At 49.8% G+C, this 15,029-nt stretch overlaps 2 protein-coding genes across 2 annotated transcripts; one reads left to right on the forward strand and one right to left on the reverse strand.

Moving 5' to 3' along the window:
* Positions 1-1,272: 1,272 nt before the first annotated feature.
* UROD (uroporphyrinogen decarboxylase) lies at positions 1,273-5,015 on the reverse strand. Its single transcript, XM_081307715.1, has 10 exons — positions 4,901-5,015; positions 4,224-4,336; positions 4,050-4,129; positions 3,915-3,977; positions 3,337-3,534; positions 3,064-3,225; positions 2,208-2,361; positions 1,971-2,055; positions 1,803-1,869; positions 1,273-1,501 (listed from the first exon to the last, which is right to left on the reverse strand). Exons 1-10 carry the CDS (start codon positions 4,918-4,920, stop codon positions 1,340-1,342), a joined length of 1,104 nt encoding a protein of 367 aa, XP_081163841.1. The 5' UTR covers positions 4,921-5,015; the 3' UTR covers positions 1,273-1,339.
* Positions 5,016-5,974: 959 nt separating this feature from the next.
* Positions 5,975-14,073, forward strand: HECTD3 (HECT domain E3 ubiquitin protein ligase 3). The gene is made up of 21 exons (XM_081307714.1): positions 5,975-6,368; positions 6,546-6,706; positions 6,962-7,054; positions 7,133-7,268; positions 7,550-7,665; positions 7,751-7,864; positions 8,015-8,097; positions 8,660-8,825; positions 9,035-9,116; positions 9,685-9,867; positions 10,010-10,062; positions 10,211-10,275; positions 10,433-10,536; positions 10,809-10,928; positions 11,045-11,134; positions 11,372-11,578; positions 11,784-11,913; positions 12,012-12,086; positions 12,193-12,274; positions 12,404-12,475; positions 12,613-14,073. The coding sequence occupies exons 1-21, from the start codon at positions 6,000-6,002 to the stop codon at positions 12,695-12,697; spliced, it is 2,586 nt and encodes an 861-aa protein (XP_081163840.1). The 5' UTR covers positions 5,975-5,999; the 3' UTR covers positions 12,698-14,073.
* Positions 14,074-15,029: the final 956 nt, after the last annotated feature.

Below are 15,029 nucleotides of genomic sequence, written 5' to 3' on the forward strand. Positions count from 1 at the left end.
GTGTCTTGGGTGTTTACTGTTTTGTGTCTTAGTTCCTGAGTTGGGATGGGGTTTGATAGGGAATGGGTGATATAGAGCTAGAGTGTGAACCAAGAACCTGTCTGCTTTATTTTCCTCTTGGAAAACTGTTTGTCATCTTTTTTATTCCAAACTGACCAGAAAGTTGTATTTGCTGTTTGTGGCTACTAAAGTCTTGCCCTCCAGCCAAGGGCCCCTACAACATCTCAGCCAATGGGTTGGTAAACAAGAGAAGCCACTTCCATTTCTGTATCACGATTGCCCTTTTTTAGCAAGTGTGTGAATTCACAGTGCTTTTCTATGAATAAATCATGAATCACAGAAAAGATCATTTTTCTAAAAGTAGAACTTGTGTTCTCTCAATAAATGAGGCCCATCTCTGCTTCTGCATTGCTCTAGCTGGGACAAGGAACTGTTTGGACCTAACAGGGATGTAGAAAATGACAGATGAATTTCCTGCCACACTAGACTCCTCTGCAGAGTTCACAAGCACCTCAGAAGCTTGTCCTCAAAGGTGTCACCATGATGGGCAGGATCCCAAGATCCTGAGAAAATTAAAGGGTATGCTCAGAAAATAATACAAAGCAACACTTGAGTGCCAGAGGGCCCTTTAGCTTCAGAGTCCTTCTTGCCTTGGTGTTGGCCTATTCTAAGGCTTAAATCCCAAACAGCTTAGCTTTGAGTCTTTGTCTTCTCCATCATTTAGTGTCAAAGCTGAGGGTTCCTTAGCTTCTCCCTCCTTACCTAGATTGCATCTTTCTTTCTTTCTAGGACTCCCTGAAGTGTTTTAGGCACTTCTGTGCCTCTCTTTGATCAGTATTCCCCTTCTTCCCCAGACACAAAGCCTATTAATTTGGGCTTTGTATGCTGTGGGGAACCCATCCCTTTCTATGCAGTGTCATAGTCCCAACTTCTAGGAAGCTTTACCCAACTCCTTGAAGTTGTGGGGCTTGGATATATGAAGGCATAATGGTAGTGAGAACCCTAACTTTAAGTGCAATAGTCCATGTTCACTGATAACTGAGCCTTGAGACTTGTGGGAGGGGATACAGGGAGGCTCCAGGGAAGGAAAGAACTGAAGATTAGAGCACAATCTCTCATAAACAAAACCACATACTAGGGGTGGGGTTGTAGCTCAGTGATAGAGCTAGTTATATGTGAGGCACTGGGTTTGATTCTCAACACCACATATAAATAAAGGTCCACTGAAAACTAAAAAATAAAAATAAAAATTAAAAAAAACACATACTAGACTTCAATTATGGAACTTTATTCTCCAGAAAACAATCATCCATATACTTAAGGGAAGAGGTATATAAGCTTAATTCTGTCGAAGTAGACGTGAATGTCTGTGCACAGCATCCACAAAGGCCCCTACGTGTTCTGGGTCCATGTCAGGGTAAAGCCCATGGCCTAGGTTGGCAATGTAGCGTTTTGGCCCAAAGTCATCAAGCATCTGCTGCACCAATCGCCCAATCTCCTCCTGGGGGACCGAAAATAGGGAGATCTATAAGCTCTGTCCTTCCTATGTCTAATAGTAACATACACCGGTAGGCATGCTTTTACTTGGTGTTATTTTATCATTTAATCAATAAAATTTATCAGATATTGTATATGGGCCAGACACTAAGAAAAAACAAATGAACAACAGCAAAAATTCTTGCCTTTCTCAGGCTTACATTGTATGTATGGAGTAGAGAAGAGAGACAAATACATCAGACACATAATCACATAGCCATATCAGAAAGACAAACTTGTGCACCCATAGAGGCCCTGATTATTACCTCAGATGCATACAGGGCACAGGGGTCCAGATTGCCCTGCAGGGTCACCGACTTCCCCACACGTTCCCTAGAGGCAGAACCAGGAACACATTCTGGTGACTGCATACTTGGCAGCTTCCCACCGGCAACCCCTGCCTTAATCTCAAAGGTCCAACCTCTATCACTCACCGGGCTTTCTTTGGGGCCACTGTCCAGTCAAGCCCAACCACCTCATAGCCAGCTTGGGCCAGCTCCTCCAGGGCAAATGCCCATCCTTAGCAAAGATCTGGAGGAAAAAGCGGATCTGAGACTACACATAGGGCCTTGCTGTGCCCACTAACCTTTCTTGGATGCACTTCTGCTGCCCTCCTGTGGTCACTTCAGTCCATGCAAGACTTACCCTGAACACTCTACAGACCCACCAACCTATCCCAATCCTCACCATGGGCACAGGTGCCAGGCCTGCCTCCTGCAGCCTGGCTTTTACTCGCTTGGCCACATCACGGATATAGGGCAGTGCAAATTTGTTGAAGAGCTGTGGGCCAAGATGCCCTGCATGGGACTCAAAGAGCTGTAATGCCTATAGTTACAGGGTGGTGAAGAAAAATAAGAAGAAAAAAAAAAGGAAATACCTCAGTTTCCATATACAGAATGTGCATCATTTTCCCAGGTGACTAAACCCTGATACTGCCTGAGCCTATAAACCCAGTTCCAGTCAAAAAGTTTGCCTTCTTGGGCTGGGGATGTGGCTCAAGCGGTAGCGCGCTCGCCTGGCATGCGTGCGGCCCGGGTTCGATCCTCAGCACCACATACAAACAAAGATGTTGTGTCTGACAAGAACGAAAAAATAAATATTAAAAAAATTCTCTCTCTCCCTCTCTCTCTCTCTCTCTCTCTCACTCTCTCTTAAAAAAAAAAAAAAAGAATGACATTAGGGAATTTGCTGGTGAATAGATGGAACTAGAGACTATCATGCTAAGTGAAATAAGCCAGGCCAAAAAAGTCAAAGGTCAAATGTTTTCTCTGATATGCCAAAGCTAATCCAAAATAAGAGGGATTAAAAAAAAAAAAAAAAGTTTGCCTTCTCCAGATCCCAGTGCTAGCTTTGATCTTCACTCAAGAGTATTAAGCCCCCACCCTCACCCCAGGGTCAGGGTGGGCTTGTCTGCTCTAGCCAGATCAAGGCCAATATAAGATCCCTGCCCTCTCCGGTTCAGGAGACTATTGTTTTTTATTCTTATAGTCCAAACTCCAACCTATCTGTCTCCCCCTCAGGACTCACCTGGGCACCAGCAGCTACTTGTCCTACTAGATATGGGACCAGAGCATCAGTGAGGATGCGAAGCAGCTGGTGACTTGCCTGAGGTCTTTGGTAGAGCCAGCGCTTAGACTGAGCCATAGTACTTGAGCTGCCACCCTCAACCATGTATGTCATCAGGGTCCACTACAGAAGGATTAAAGATGTCACAGTACAGAAGCCACACTGACACTTCCTTCCCTATCTACACCAGATATGCCAGAGTCATGCCCCAATCCCCTGCTTTTCCCATATTACCGGGGCACCAGCAAAGCCAATCAGTGGCACACGCCCAGCCAGCTGTTGTCGGGTAAGTGTGATAGCTTGGAACACATAGCCCAGCTCAGAGGTCACTACTTCTGGATCCCGTAGACGTTCTAGGTCCCGCTCTTCTCTTAGTGGCTCTGGGAAGCTGGGTCCTTTGCCAGGTACCATGGTCACCTCCATGCCCAATGCCTGGAGGGGGATAAAACAACTGGATCCCAGCCAGGTGCAGCAAAGTATACCTGTAATTCCAAAGACTTGGGAGGCTGAGATAGGAGGATCATAAGTTCAAGGCCAGCCTCAGCAATTTAGTGAGGCTCTCAGCAGCTTATTGAGACCTTGTCTCAAAAAGTCTGTTCTGTTCAGCCCATATCAATAGGAAAGGAAATGGAGAATAAAACTCAGCGAAACTGATCTCTTTCAGTCTTAATTTTTCCCTCTATCCAGCTATGATATGTACTTATCTTGAATCTTGGCAGGACTAATAAGATTTCCAAGGAATCCTTTTCTTCCTTTCTTTCTTTCTTTTTTTTTTTTTTTAACACATTTCAGAATCGGGTTTAAGTGGGTACCTGGGGTACAACAAGGATGTCGGAGAAGATGATGGCAGCATCCAGAGGGAACCGACGCAGTGGCTGTAGGGAATGGAAACGAGTTGCTAGGTGGCAAGCTGAGGGCATAAATACCTCCCTCTGTGGACTCCTCACCTGCAGAGTCAGTTCACAACAGGCCTCAGGAGAGCGACAGGTGCTGAAAAAGTCCTGGGTAGCCCTGGTTTCCCTAAATTCTGCCGAGAGAAGGAAGACAGACCTAAACTTTCAGGCCTCCAGAATCCTCCCCTGCCTCCCCAGTTATCTAGAATTCTGGGCCCTGACCCTGACCTGGTAAGTAGCGGCCTGCCTGCCGCATGCACCAAACAGGAGTGTAGTCTGTTTCCTCTCCCCAGGCTGCTCGAAGGAACGTGTCATTCTTCAGCTCCGGAAAATTCTGAGATCTAGTGATCAGATGGGGTTGGGGGAAGGAATCAATACGCTAAGCCGGTGGATGGTGAAAGCAAGGGTTCTTAAAGTCGATTCAATCGGGCACTGCTATCTGCCTCCTCCAGACCAGCTAGCAAACTGTGGCTCCCCGCGCATTAGGCCTATCAGGTGGTACACAGACTCAAGGGCCCGCGCTGGGGCCGATTTCCTACACGTACTCCCAGCTCTCCCAAGCTCTAAAAGCCCAGTAAGAATAATTTTGAGGGAAATGGTCACTAGACTAATGAATCTCCAGGCTGGAAAATAGTCAAAAAAGGAGCGAATAGATGGTCCCAGAATAGAGATCCTAGTTAGAAGTTCTGGGGCATCCCCTAAGAGAATGTCTGGAGGACGCAGTCCATAAAACGGTCCCTGAAATGAATGTCTCAGAAATCCCATAGTTGGGAGCATTCGGGATCCCAGCGACTGGAGTCCACAATGGGAGAACTCCAGGAATATGAGAGTATAGGGACAGATAACTGAGTTGGAAAATTCAGATCCCAAGTCTCGCTAGCCACCCCGCTTTGCGGAGAACTCACCCTAAACCGTTCGCTTCCATGGTAAACTCTCAGTAACTGCGCGCAGAATCAACACACACATGAATTTGAGCCGGCCCCCAGTCCAAGCTCCGCCCCTTCCTGAAGTAAACCAAGGGGTTCGCCATGTTGAAAACCACGTGATCGGACTCCACTGACAGCTCTAGGGCTGCCCCGGCTGCTGCCTGGAGGACCCCAATCACTTTCACCGTAAAGCCCATTATAGCGACGCAACAATAAAAGCCCAGAAGAACTCCATTGAAACTACTTTTTCAGGTAGGGTGAGGAATTTGTTCTCATGTGGTGACCTCTAAGGTTAGCGCGCTGAGCAACACAGCCCCTGCTTTTAAGAACAAACTGCTCTTCCAGTCTGATGGGGAAAGGGAAATTGGCAATCATATTAAATAGAAAATGATTGAAAATATCCTGGGATTAGGAGTTGCAATCGATCCGGAATGATTTAAGCCTCCTGTCAGTGGTCAGGGAAGGCACGAATCTCCCAAATATGTTAATTACACCAGGCGCATGCCTGTAATTCCAGTGGCTCAGGAGGCTGAGGCAGGAAGATTGAGAGCTCAAAACCAGCCTCAGCAATTTAGTGAGGCACTTATCAACTTAGATCCTGTCTCTAAATAAAATATGTAAAAGGTCTGGGGATGTGGCTCAGTGGTTGAGCACCCCTGGGTTCAATCCTCAGTACAAAAAAAAAAAAAAAAAAAAAAAAAAAAAAAAAGGAAGCTGGGTGGGGAGAAAGGCTATTGTAATGATACAGGATAGATAGGGCAGTGACTTGAAAGAGGGTAGGAGCATTGGAGATAAAATGATAGTAGCGATAGGAATGGAGAGAGGGAAATTGGTCAGGTAGAAACCACTAATCTTGGGTCTGGCTGGCTGGGTTCCCGGGAGGACACAGATGTACGTGTAATTGCATTGACCATCGGAGTACTCAGGATTATACAGCAAAAGTGTAGGATGCGCTTAGTCTAGAACATACGGCGAAGGTTGGCCGAAGGCAGAGCAGGGCGTGGTGGGAAGCTCTGCTGTGGTCGCGGCTGGTGCTCCCAGGGCAGAATTACTCCTAGTGTCCCTCAGCTAGTTCGCCATGGCAGGCCCTGGCCCGGGCGCGGCGCTAGAGTCCCCAAGGCAGCTGCTGGGTCGCGTGCGCTTCTTGGCGGAGGCAGCACGGAGCCTCCGCGCCGGGCGACCGCTGCCGGCAGCGCTGGCTTTCGTGCCGCGAGAGGTGCTGTACAAGCTTTACAAGGACCCGGCAGGACCGTCGCGCGTGATGCTGCCGGTGTGGGAGGCAGAGGGCTTAGGGCTGCGTGTGGGTGCCTCGGGCCCAGCCCCTGGAACCGCCTCTGGGCCCCTTCGCGCAGCCCGTGACAGCATCGAACTTCGGCGCGGCGCCTGCGTGCGCACCACGGGCGAGGAGCTATGCAACGGCCATGGTCTCTGGGTAAAACTGACCAAGGTAAGCTCTGGCCTACCCGAGGCTCCTCAAAAGATCTCCGCGTCCAGAAACGACTCCGTTCCCCTTTCCTGCCCTATATTGAGCTGGCACTGTATTGGGCGCCCTTTACCCTGGGCTGGGCAGGGCGAGCAGCTGAGCAGTTCCCTGATGGCTGTCCCCATCTGGCGGTCCCTGCAGGAGCAGCTGGCGGAACACCTGGGTGACTGCGGACTGGACGAAGGCTGGCTGCTGGTATGCCGCCCAGCGGAGGGCGGGGCCCGCCTTGTACCCATCGACACTCCTGACCACCTCCAGCGGCAGCAGCAGCTCTTTGGCGTGGACTACCGACCAGTGCTCAGGTCCTGCACTTGAAGGGGCAGGGCTTGCTATCGGATATCAGGCAATGAGGGACTGGGACCACCAACACATCCAGGGTGGGGATTGGCGGGGGAGGATTTTGAAATGGAGGTAGCATTAAGAGCAGAAAGGAACAGGACCTGAGGGAGCTGGCATAGAGCTTATGGAGGCAAGGAGCTATAGCTCTGGAGAAGTTTCCAGATCCTGCTGTCCACTCATGCCTTCCCACCCACCCACCCTCAACTGTGTACCCACAGATGGGAACAGGTGGTGGACCTGACATACTCACATCGCCTCGGATCAAGGCCTCAACCAGCGGAGGCATACACAGAAGCTGTACAAAGGCTACTGTGAGTGAGCTGTACCAGATGGGGAGGAGGGAGCTCCAAGTCTGGGCCCAGCCTAATTAGGGGCTTGGGGTTGCTTAGCTATGTGCCCCCAACATGGACCTACGAGTGCGACGAGGACCTGATCCACTTCTTGTATGACCACCTGGGCAAGGAGGATGAGAACCTGGGTAGCGTGAAGCAGTATGTGGAGAGCATAGACGTGTCCTCCTACACGGTGGGTGCTGGGACTCCTCCCTCTTGAGGCAAAATATAGTCGTATCCCTCAAGGTTAGATCCAGATTTCCCACCTCCAAACCAGGGCCACACTCAGTCCAGCTCCCCATCTTGGAAGTCCTATAGGAACCCCTAGACTCCCTCCTACCTTACCCTAATCACACCTTTACCCCATATCAGTTGCCCTTTTAGCCCTTCTTCACTATGCTTTCTGTCTTCTGCTCCCTGTCCCAAAGCAGAAGTGAGGGTAACAGCTGACCCCACCACTCTGTCTCTCCTTAGGAGGAATTCAATGTGTCCTGCCTGACAGACAGCAATGCAGATACTTACTGGGAGAGTGATGGGTCCCAGTGCCAGCACTGGGTACGGCTTACTATGAAGAAGGGCACCATTGTCAAGTGAGTAGGCTCTGAGCAGACCTGGGTTGGGTGACTCATGTGCCTGTGGGTGCATAGAGACTCAGTGCACACTCTGACCCCATAGGAAGCTGCTACTCACAGTGGATACTACTGATGACAACTTTATGCCTAAGCGAGTGGTAGTCTATGGGGGTGAAGGGGACAACCTGAAGAAGTTGAGTGACGTGAGCATTGACGAGTGAGCAGGCCGGCCTGGGGTAGGAGGTGGGATGTGATCTTAGCAATGGGACCTGGTCCAGCTTGGATGCTTAAACTTGGGTGGGATCCCAGCAATCCCTAAAGGCCTGAGGCATGGACTGTCTGAAGTGCCTCACACCCATCTCCTCAGGACCCTAATTGGGGATGTCTGCGTCTTGGAGGACATGACAGTCCACTTGCCAATCATCGAGATCCGCATTGTGGAGTGCCGAGGTGGGTCTAAAGACTATAAGAGAAAGGGACTGGGGAATAATATTGACCAAATTATATCATTATATCATGTATATGTACAAATATGTTACAAATCCCACTATTATGTATGATTATAATGCACCAATTTTTTTAATAATGCACCAATTTTTTTAATGTGTTAAAAAAAAAAAAAAAAAAAGGAAAAGAAGATCCTGAGTGTAGATGTGGGCAAGCTGACAGTGTGGAGAGAAAGGGATGGGCCTGGAAGATGAAGAGGGATGAGATGATGGCTGGACTAACTCCAGGATTTGAAGGTGTGGGGCCAGAGCCAAGTGAGAGGTGTCATATAAACCTATGGCCTTAAAACCATAGGAGTGGTTGGACTCACCTAGAAGAGAAGTTGAGACATTCAAGCATACCAGCATTACAGAGGTGCTAGCGAAGAACCAGGTGATAGAATAGGATCCCTAAGGTTCCAAGTCATAGGATGACAAAAGGCTGAGCATTAAGGAGCCATTCCCTGATCTCAGGGCCAAGAAGGCAGCAAGTTCAGTAAATGACCTCACTCTGATCCCTTGCCCAGATGATGGCATTGATGTTCGTCTTCGAGGGGTCAAGATCAAGTCATCAAGACAGCGGGAACTAGGGTTGAATGCAGACCTCTTCCAGCCAGCCAGTCTGGTGCGATATCCACGCCTAGAAGGCACTGATCCAGAAGTACTGTACCGTAGAGCTGTCCTCCTGCAGAGGTGACTGGTCCTGGGCCTGCAGGCCATTCCCTTCCCCCTTCCTTCAGCTTTGTGTGTCTGTGTGGATCAGGCCTCAGTGTAAGCTGTTCTGCTCTAAAAGTCAGAGCAGCTCCTGACCCTACCTTCAGTCCCAATGTGTGGAGAGTTGGGGAGTCTTACATCTATGCCAAACTCTCTTTAGCTGTCATTATCTTTATCCACCATCCCAGATTTATCAAGATCCTAGATAGTGTCCTGCACCACCTGGTGCCTGCATGGGACCACACACTGGGCACCTTCAGTGAGATTAAGGTGAGTTTGGTCAGTGGGCTCTCCTTTCCTGCTCTTATAGATTTCATTCTTCAACAGAGTTCCTAAGACCTACTGTAGGGAACCAAGAAGAAAGGCAGACACAAAAGATCAAAATTTAGTGTTTGGGGGGATTTTCCCAGATGAGCATACAGAATGCACATGGGCTGGGGAGAAGAGGTGACAGCAGGGGCAGGGCAACTTGTGTGAAATTTGTGCAGCTCCATATGACTCAAGAAAAGTATGCAGGTAGGTGTGAGGATGATGTGGGGATAAGGCTGGTAGGGGCTGGGCAGGAAGCAGGACCTAGCAGGTGAGGGCTCTGAGGGCCAGGCTATGAAGCAGGGACTTTGTCCCAGTTTATGGAGTCATTGGAAAAGTTTTAATTAAGGTAAAAACAATGTCAGATTTTTTGTTTTAGAAAGCTCCCCCTGGAGGCAAGGACAGGGAATGGACTGGGCTTGGAATGGAATGGAATGGTGAAATTGAGACCAGGGATAGAGGAAGTTTCCAGAGCCTGGAGAGAAGCTAACTGTCCATTGATCCTGTTCTGGCCACCTCTCCTCTTCAGCAAGTGAAGCAGTTCCTACTGCTGTCACGCCAGCGACCCAGCCTGGTGGCCCAGTGCTTGCGTGACTCAGAGAGCAGCAAGCCCAGCTTCATGCCACGCCTGTACATTAACCGTCGCCTTGCCATGGAACATCGTGCCTGCCCCTCTCGGGACCCTGCCTGCAAGAATGCAGTCTTTACCCAGGTCTGGACCACCTAGGGTTAGATTGAGGGAAGTTCAGTAAAAGGCCTATGGGCCCAAGCCTAGAGGGGCCTGAGCAAAGTCTTTGGGCAAGAAAGGACCAGGCCTTGACACAGACAACTCCCTCCCCTTTCCCTGCCCCCAGGTTTATGAAGGCCTCAAACCCTCTGACAAGTATGAAAAGCCCCTGGACTACAGGTATGGCATGAGGGTAAGGGACTTGGTCAGGGAACCCGCACACTGTTCCTGACACCCCTCACCATCACCACTCTGTAGCTCTTCTGCTGTCTCATGTCTGGCTGCTGAATCCTAACCCAGTATAATAGAGACCTACCCCTACTTATAGATGGCCCATGCGCTATGACCAGTGGTGGGAGTGTAAATTCATTGCTGAAGGCATCATTGACCAAGGTAAGGCCTTGCAAAAGGAAGACAGGGGTCTGGTTTGTTGCCTTATTAGAGTTTTAGAGGCTTCTGTGGTCACCAGCTAATGAAGATAGGAAGCCTGTGTATAAACACATTCTAAGGACTGGGCTCTTGTGCCCGCTGAGAACATCTGTCATTTCAGGGGGTGGTTTCCGAGACAGCCTGGCAGATATGTCAGAAGAGCTGTGCCCTAGCTCTGCTGACACCCCTGTGCCTCTACCCTTCTTTGTGCGCACAGCCAACCAGGTAATCTCCCACCCCCAAAACCTCCACTCCCCCAGGTTTCTACTATTCCATCTCTGCAAACCTTTCAGGTGCCAGAATGAGCTAGAGAGAATAGAAGAGGGACTGAGCTATCCAGGAACGCCTTTGGGCAGACAGGGAAAGGAGAAGCTTTTGTACATTCAGAAGGGTCATACAGAGATCCCAATGAGATTTTGGGAGAACTCTTTGAGGTGTTTAGGGCAATAAAGTGGGCTCCATTGCCTGCCATACTGACAGCTCTATCTCTGGGACAGGGCAACGGCACTGGTGAGGCCCGGGACATGTATGTACCCAATCCTTCCTGCCGAGATTTTGCCAAGTATGAGTGGATCGGACAACTGATGGGGGCTGCCCTTCGGGGTAAGGAGTTCCTGGTGAGTAGCCTGATCCACAGCACTATCAGATCAGCCTAGGTCCCTGGAAGGAAGAGCCAACAAACCTGTGCAGCTCAAGGTGAGAAGACAAACTATAGTGAGTGTTTGTTACACAGGTCCTTGCTCTGCCTGGTTTTGTGTGGAAGCAGCTCTCTGGTGAGGAGGTGAGCTGGAGCAAGGACTTCCCAGCTGTGGACTCAGTGCTGGTGAGTAGGGACTAGACCAATGCCATTTCCTGCGGGATGTCTTGCTCGGCTTTCAAGGCTGGTTAGGCATTATCTCCAGGCTTCCACAGCCTTGTACTGGCCCCCTCACCCCCAATTGCCTGTTTGGGGATTGCCTTGCCAGGCTGCCTCTCTACTTCCCTGTGAGCATCTTAAAGAAAGAACAGAGACTGCCTCCCTAATGAAATACTGATCTCCCTGCTTCTCCCCAACTCCCAGGTGAAGCTCCTGGAAGTGATGGAGGGAATGGACAAAGAGACATTTGAGTTCAAGTTTGGGAAGGAGCTAACATTTACCACCGTCCTGAGTGACCAACAGGTGGTAGAACTGATCCCTGGGGGCACAGGCATCATAGTGGGATACGAGGACCGTTGTCGTTTCATCCAACTGGTGCAGAAGGCACGGCTAGAGGAGAGCAAGGAGCAGGTAGCAGCCAGGCACAACTACTCTTAGCCCCAGCCTCAAATACCCAAAACCCTTCCTGATAGGCCACTAGGACCAATCCTAAGAACTTTGGCCCCCACCATAACTCTGTCCCACATTCCTACTGATCAGAGGGGTAAAGAGATGCCCCCAAAGGAAGCTAAGAGTTGTGCCTTCTCTCCCAGCTAGGCCTTTCTCTCCTCCCCAGGTGGCGGCCATGCAGGCAGGACTGCTGAAGGTGGTGCCGCAGGCTGTGTTGGACTTGTTGACCTGGCAAGAGTTGGAGAAGAAGGTGTGTGGGGACCCAGAGGTCACTGTGGATGCTCTACGCAAGCTCAGTGAGTTCTAGATGCTGGAGCAGTAAAGCTCAGGGGATGGAGCTGAAGGACTGGACAGGGTGAAACCTAAGAATGAATTCTGACATTATCCCCTCCAGCTCGATTTGAGGACTTCGAGCCGTCTGACACGCGGGTGCAGTATTTTTGGGAGGCGCTGAACAATTTCACCAATGGTCAGTGGAGGAGGCAGAGTGATGCTTGCACTGGGACTCTGCTTATGGGATTCAGAATCAGGGTAGAAGCTGTAGAACCTCCCTCATTTCCTTCTCCTCCACCCAGAGGACCGGAGCCGCTTCCTGCGTTTTGTGACAGGCCGCAGCCGCCTGCCAGCACGGATCTACATCTACCCAGACAAGCTGGGGTAAGTGCAAGTACAGCAGAGAGAGCCGGAGGTGTCCGCCCTACACACACACACACACACACACACACACACACACACTCTCACGTGCCCCTACAAATCTCCTAATCTGTGGTCCCTCAACACCCCCAGATATGAGACCACAGATGCGCTGCCTGAGTCTTCCACCTGCTCCAGCACCCTCTTTCTACCACACTATGTCAGGTGGGTTTTCCTAGGCTCCAGCCTGGGGTGGCATCCTTGGTGTGGGAGGACTTCTGGCAGTAAAATGCACAAACTGGAGCCCACTTGCCCTTGGGAGTGGTGGAGGGGCCCGACTGAGCCCTGCCTCACCCCCACAGCGCCAAAGTATGCGAGGAGAAGCTCCGCTATGCCGCCTACAACTGTGTGGCCATCGACACTGACATGAGCCCCTGGGAGGAGTGAGGCATCCCTGCTCAGGCCCTATTGCCCTCACCTAGGAGAGCACACCTTCCCTGCCCAGTCTGGGTCCATGCTCCTGGTGAGAGCTGCCATGTTCCGGAAATCTTCAGTGAGCCCTGCTCATGTGTGGGGTTGGAGCAGGGGCGATGACTTGACACTGGAGGTCCACCCCTGCAGAAACACAAGCCCTACTGTGCTGGGGCTTGCTTCCTGAGGTACTTAGCCTCTGTGAGAGGGACTCTTCCACAAGCCCAGCACAAGCTGCCAGGCCTGAGCTACTTGAAGGGGGCCACCCAGCTCCCCACCCCATGGATTTTGCTTCCATTTTCGATTCCACCTAATTTTTTTTTCCTTTTCTGGTTTCAGCCAAGGCTCAATTTTTTAAAAACTTTGGAGGATGGCGTATGCCCCTCCCCAGGCAAAGAACCAAGGATGGATAGAAAATAATAGTCATCCTCTTTGGTCACCTACCCCAAAAATAAAGCCAGGCTGATCATCTTCTCCCTCACATACTGGTCTTTTCCTCCTCACCCTCCATACCAGAGGTGTGATATTTGTCCTTGCTCCAACCCAGTCTCAACTGACAAAAGTGCCACTGCCTTTCCTGGCTCAGAACCTACATCCACTCAGCAGCATTAAATCTGACCACCACCTCATATTCATCACTTCTGTATCACCTCCAGCCTGAGTCCCCATCTGCTATTTTACCCCCAAGATTTTGCACAGGTTAAAGACCAGTTATGTCCTCTCCGAAATCTTCAATAGTACCCCTTTACCCTACTCTAAAATGAAGTCTAGACTTTAAACTTGCTCCTAGAGCTATGCACGCCCCTGTCTAGCCCTCCCTCCCTTGAGGGCCTCCATGATACTCCTTCAAAAGAAGGGCTTGCACATGGGAAAATAGAATAAACAGATGAATTCATTTCTTCAAATGTGTTCTTGGAGCTCAAAGTCTGTTTATTGGGCTGTGTGCTAGGCTCGTGGAGTACCTGGAGGATTGCTATGTCCTGGAAAAGCCTTCCTCAGGTAATCCCCTACTTGTAGCCAAGGAGATATATGCCTAGTTGGAGTGATGGGGCTTCTCGGTGACAGACATTACATCTGGAATGGATGGGGTAGGGAAATAAGGGCCCAGGAGTGTGTTGGGTGGCACTGCTGGCCTGGCATCTTCTAAGATAGTTGTAGTGATTTGGAAGTCCACTTCTGGAACCAAGTAGGGAGAAGAATGTCACATCAAAGAACAAATCCTTGGGATGACTGACAAACCAGCCAGTTGAGGATTTTGACAAAGATGAAAGTAGCAACATCACTGCCAACTCCCACCTGCCTCCTATATGCACTAAGGTGCAGAGATCCAGTGTGGGCACAGCATCCCACGGGGGGGGGGGGGGGGGGGGGGGAGGGTGCAGTCACAACCCTCAAGCACCATCCCTGGGACCCAGTGATCTGAGATAGTACATTGTGAGACTGCGAGGAGACAGTTTTCCCAGAGAAGAGTCCTGTTCTCTCACCTCTTTCCCACATTGTCCTCTAGGGCTCACTCTAACACTTCTTGAGCTAAGAAATTTCTCCCCCACGCTGTGGCACGAGCACCACTCCACACAGTGTGCTAGAATAAGGCCTGAGCCTAACACCGGTTTAGCCTCCCGAACAGGCCCCATTCTGCCCCTCCCCCATCCCTGTGCTTTCCATGGTTTACAGGAAAAGACGTGTCCACACACACACCTTCCCCCAGGAAGCTAAAGAGGCAGGAACCTGAGAGGCTACCACTCCCATCCAGTTCTGCTCCTACCAGTAAGCTCTGCCTCTTCACCTTCTCTACCCTCTGGGAAGGGCCTGGTCTGCAGGCTCATGCCAGGTTTGAGGTAAGGGTAGTCCATTTCTGTACCTGGTACTAGCCACATGTCCTTGGTCCCTCTTTTAGTCACACTATTTTGTAGTCTGTTTTTCATTTAATCATTCATTCATTCATTCCTCCCACAAACCTGCATGGAGCACTGATGTTGGGCACCACAGTAGATGCAATGAATAAACAGGTAGCTTAAGTAATGATTATTTTTACCTTTATGAATTTAAACACTTATTGATAGAAAAGAGATACATACATTCAACAAAGAATCATGTAAACAGCATTTAGTAACACTTGGGTAAGAGCTACAAAGAGCAAGTGAAGATACCAGTACTGTTAGAGAACACAGTGAGATAGTTAATTTGAGTATTTATTGATTTTGTTATATTTTTCTTATATTTGTAACAATTTTTGCATAGTATTAAATAAAAGTTTGGTAGTCACTCTTGGTGCAAAGCACTGTGCTAAGTGCTATACATATGTTAT

This window comes from Spermophilus citellus, assembly GCF_964194105.1.
Source record: "Spermophilus citellus genome assembly, chromosome: 9".
Taxonomy (NCBI): Eukaryota; Metazoa; Chordata; class Mammalia; order Rodentia; family Sciuridae; genus Spermophilus; species Spermophilus citellus.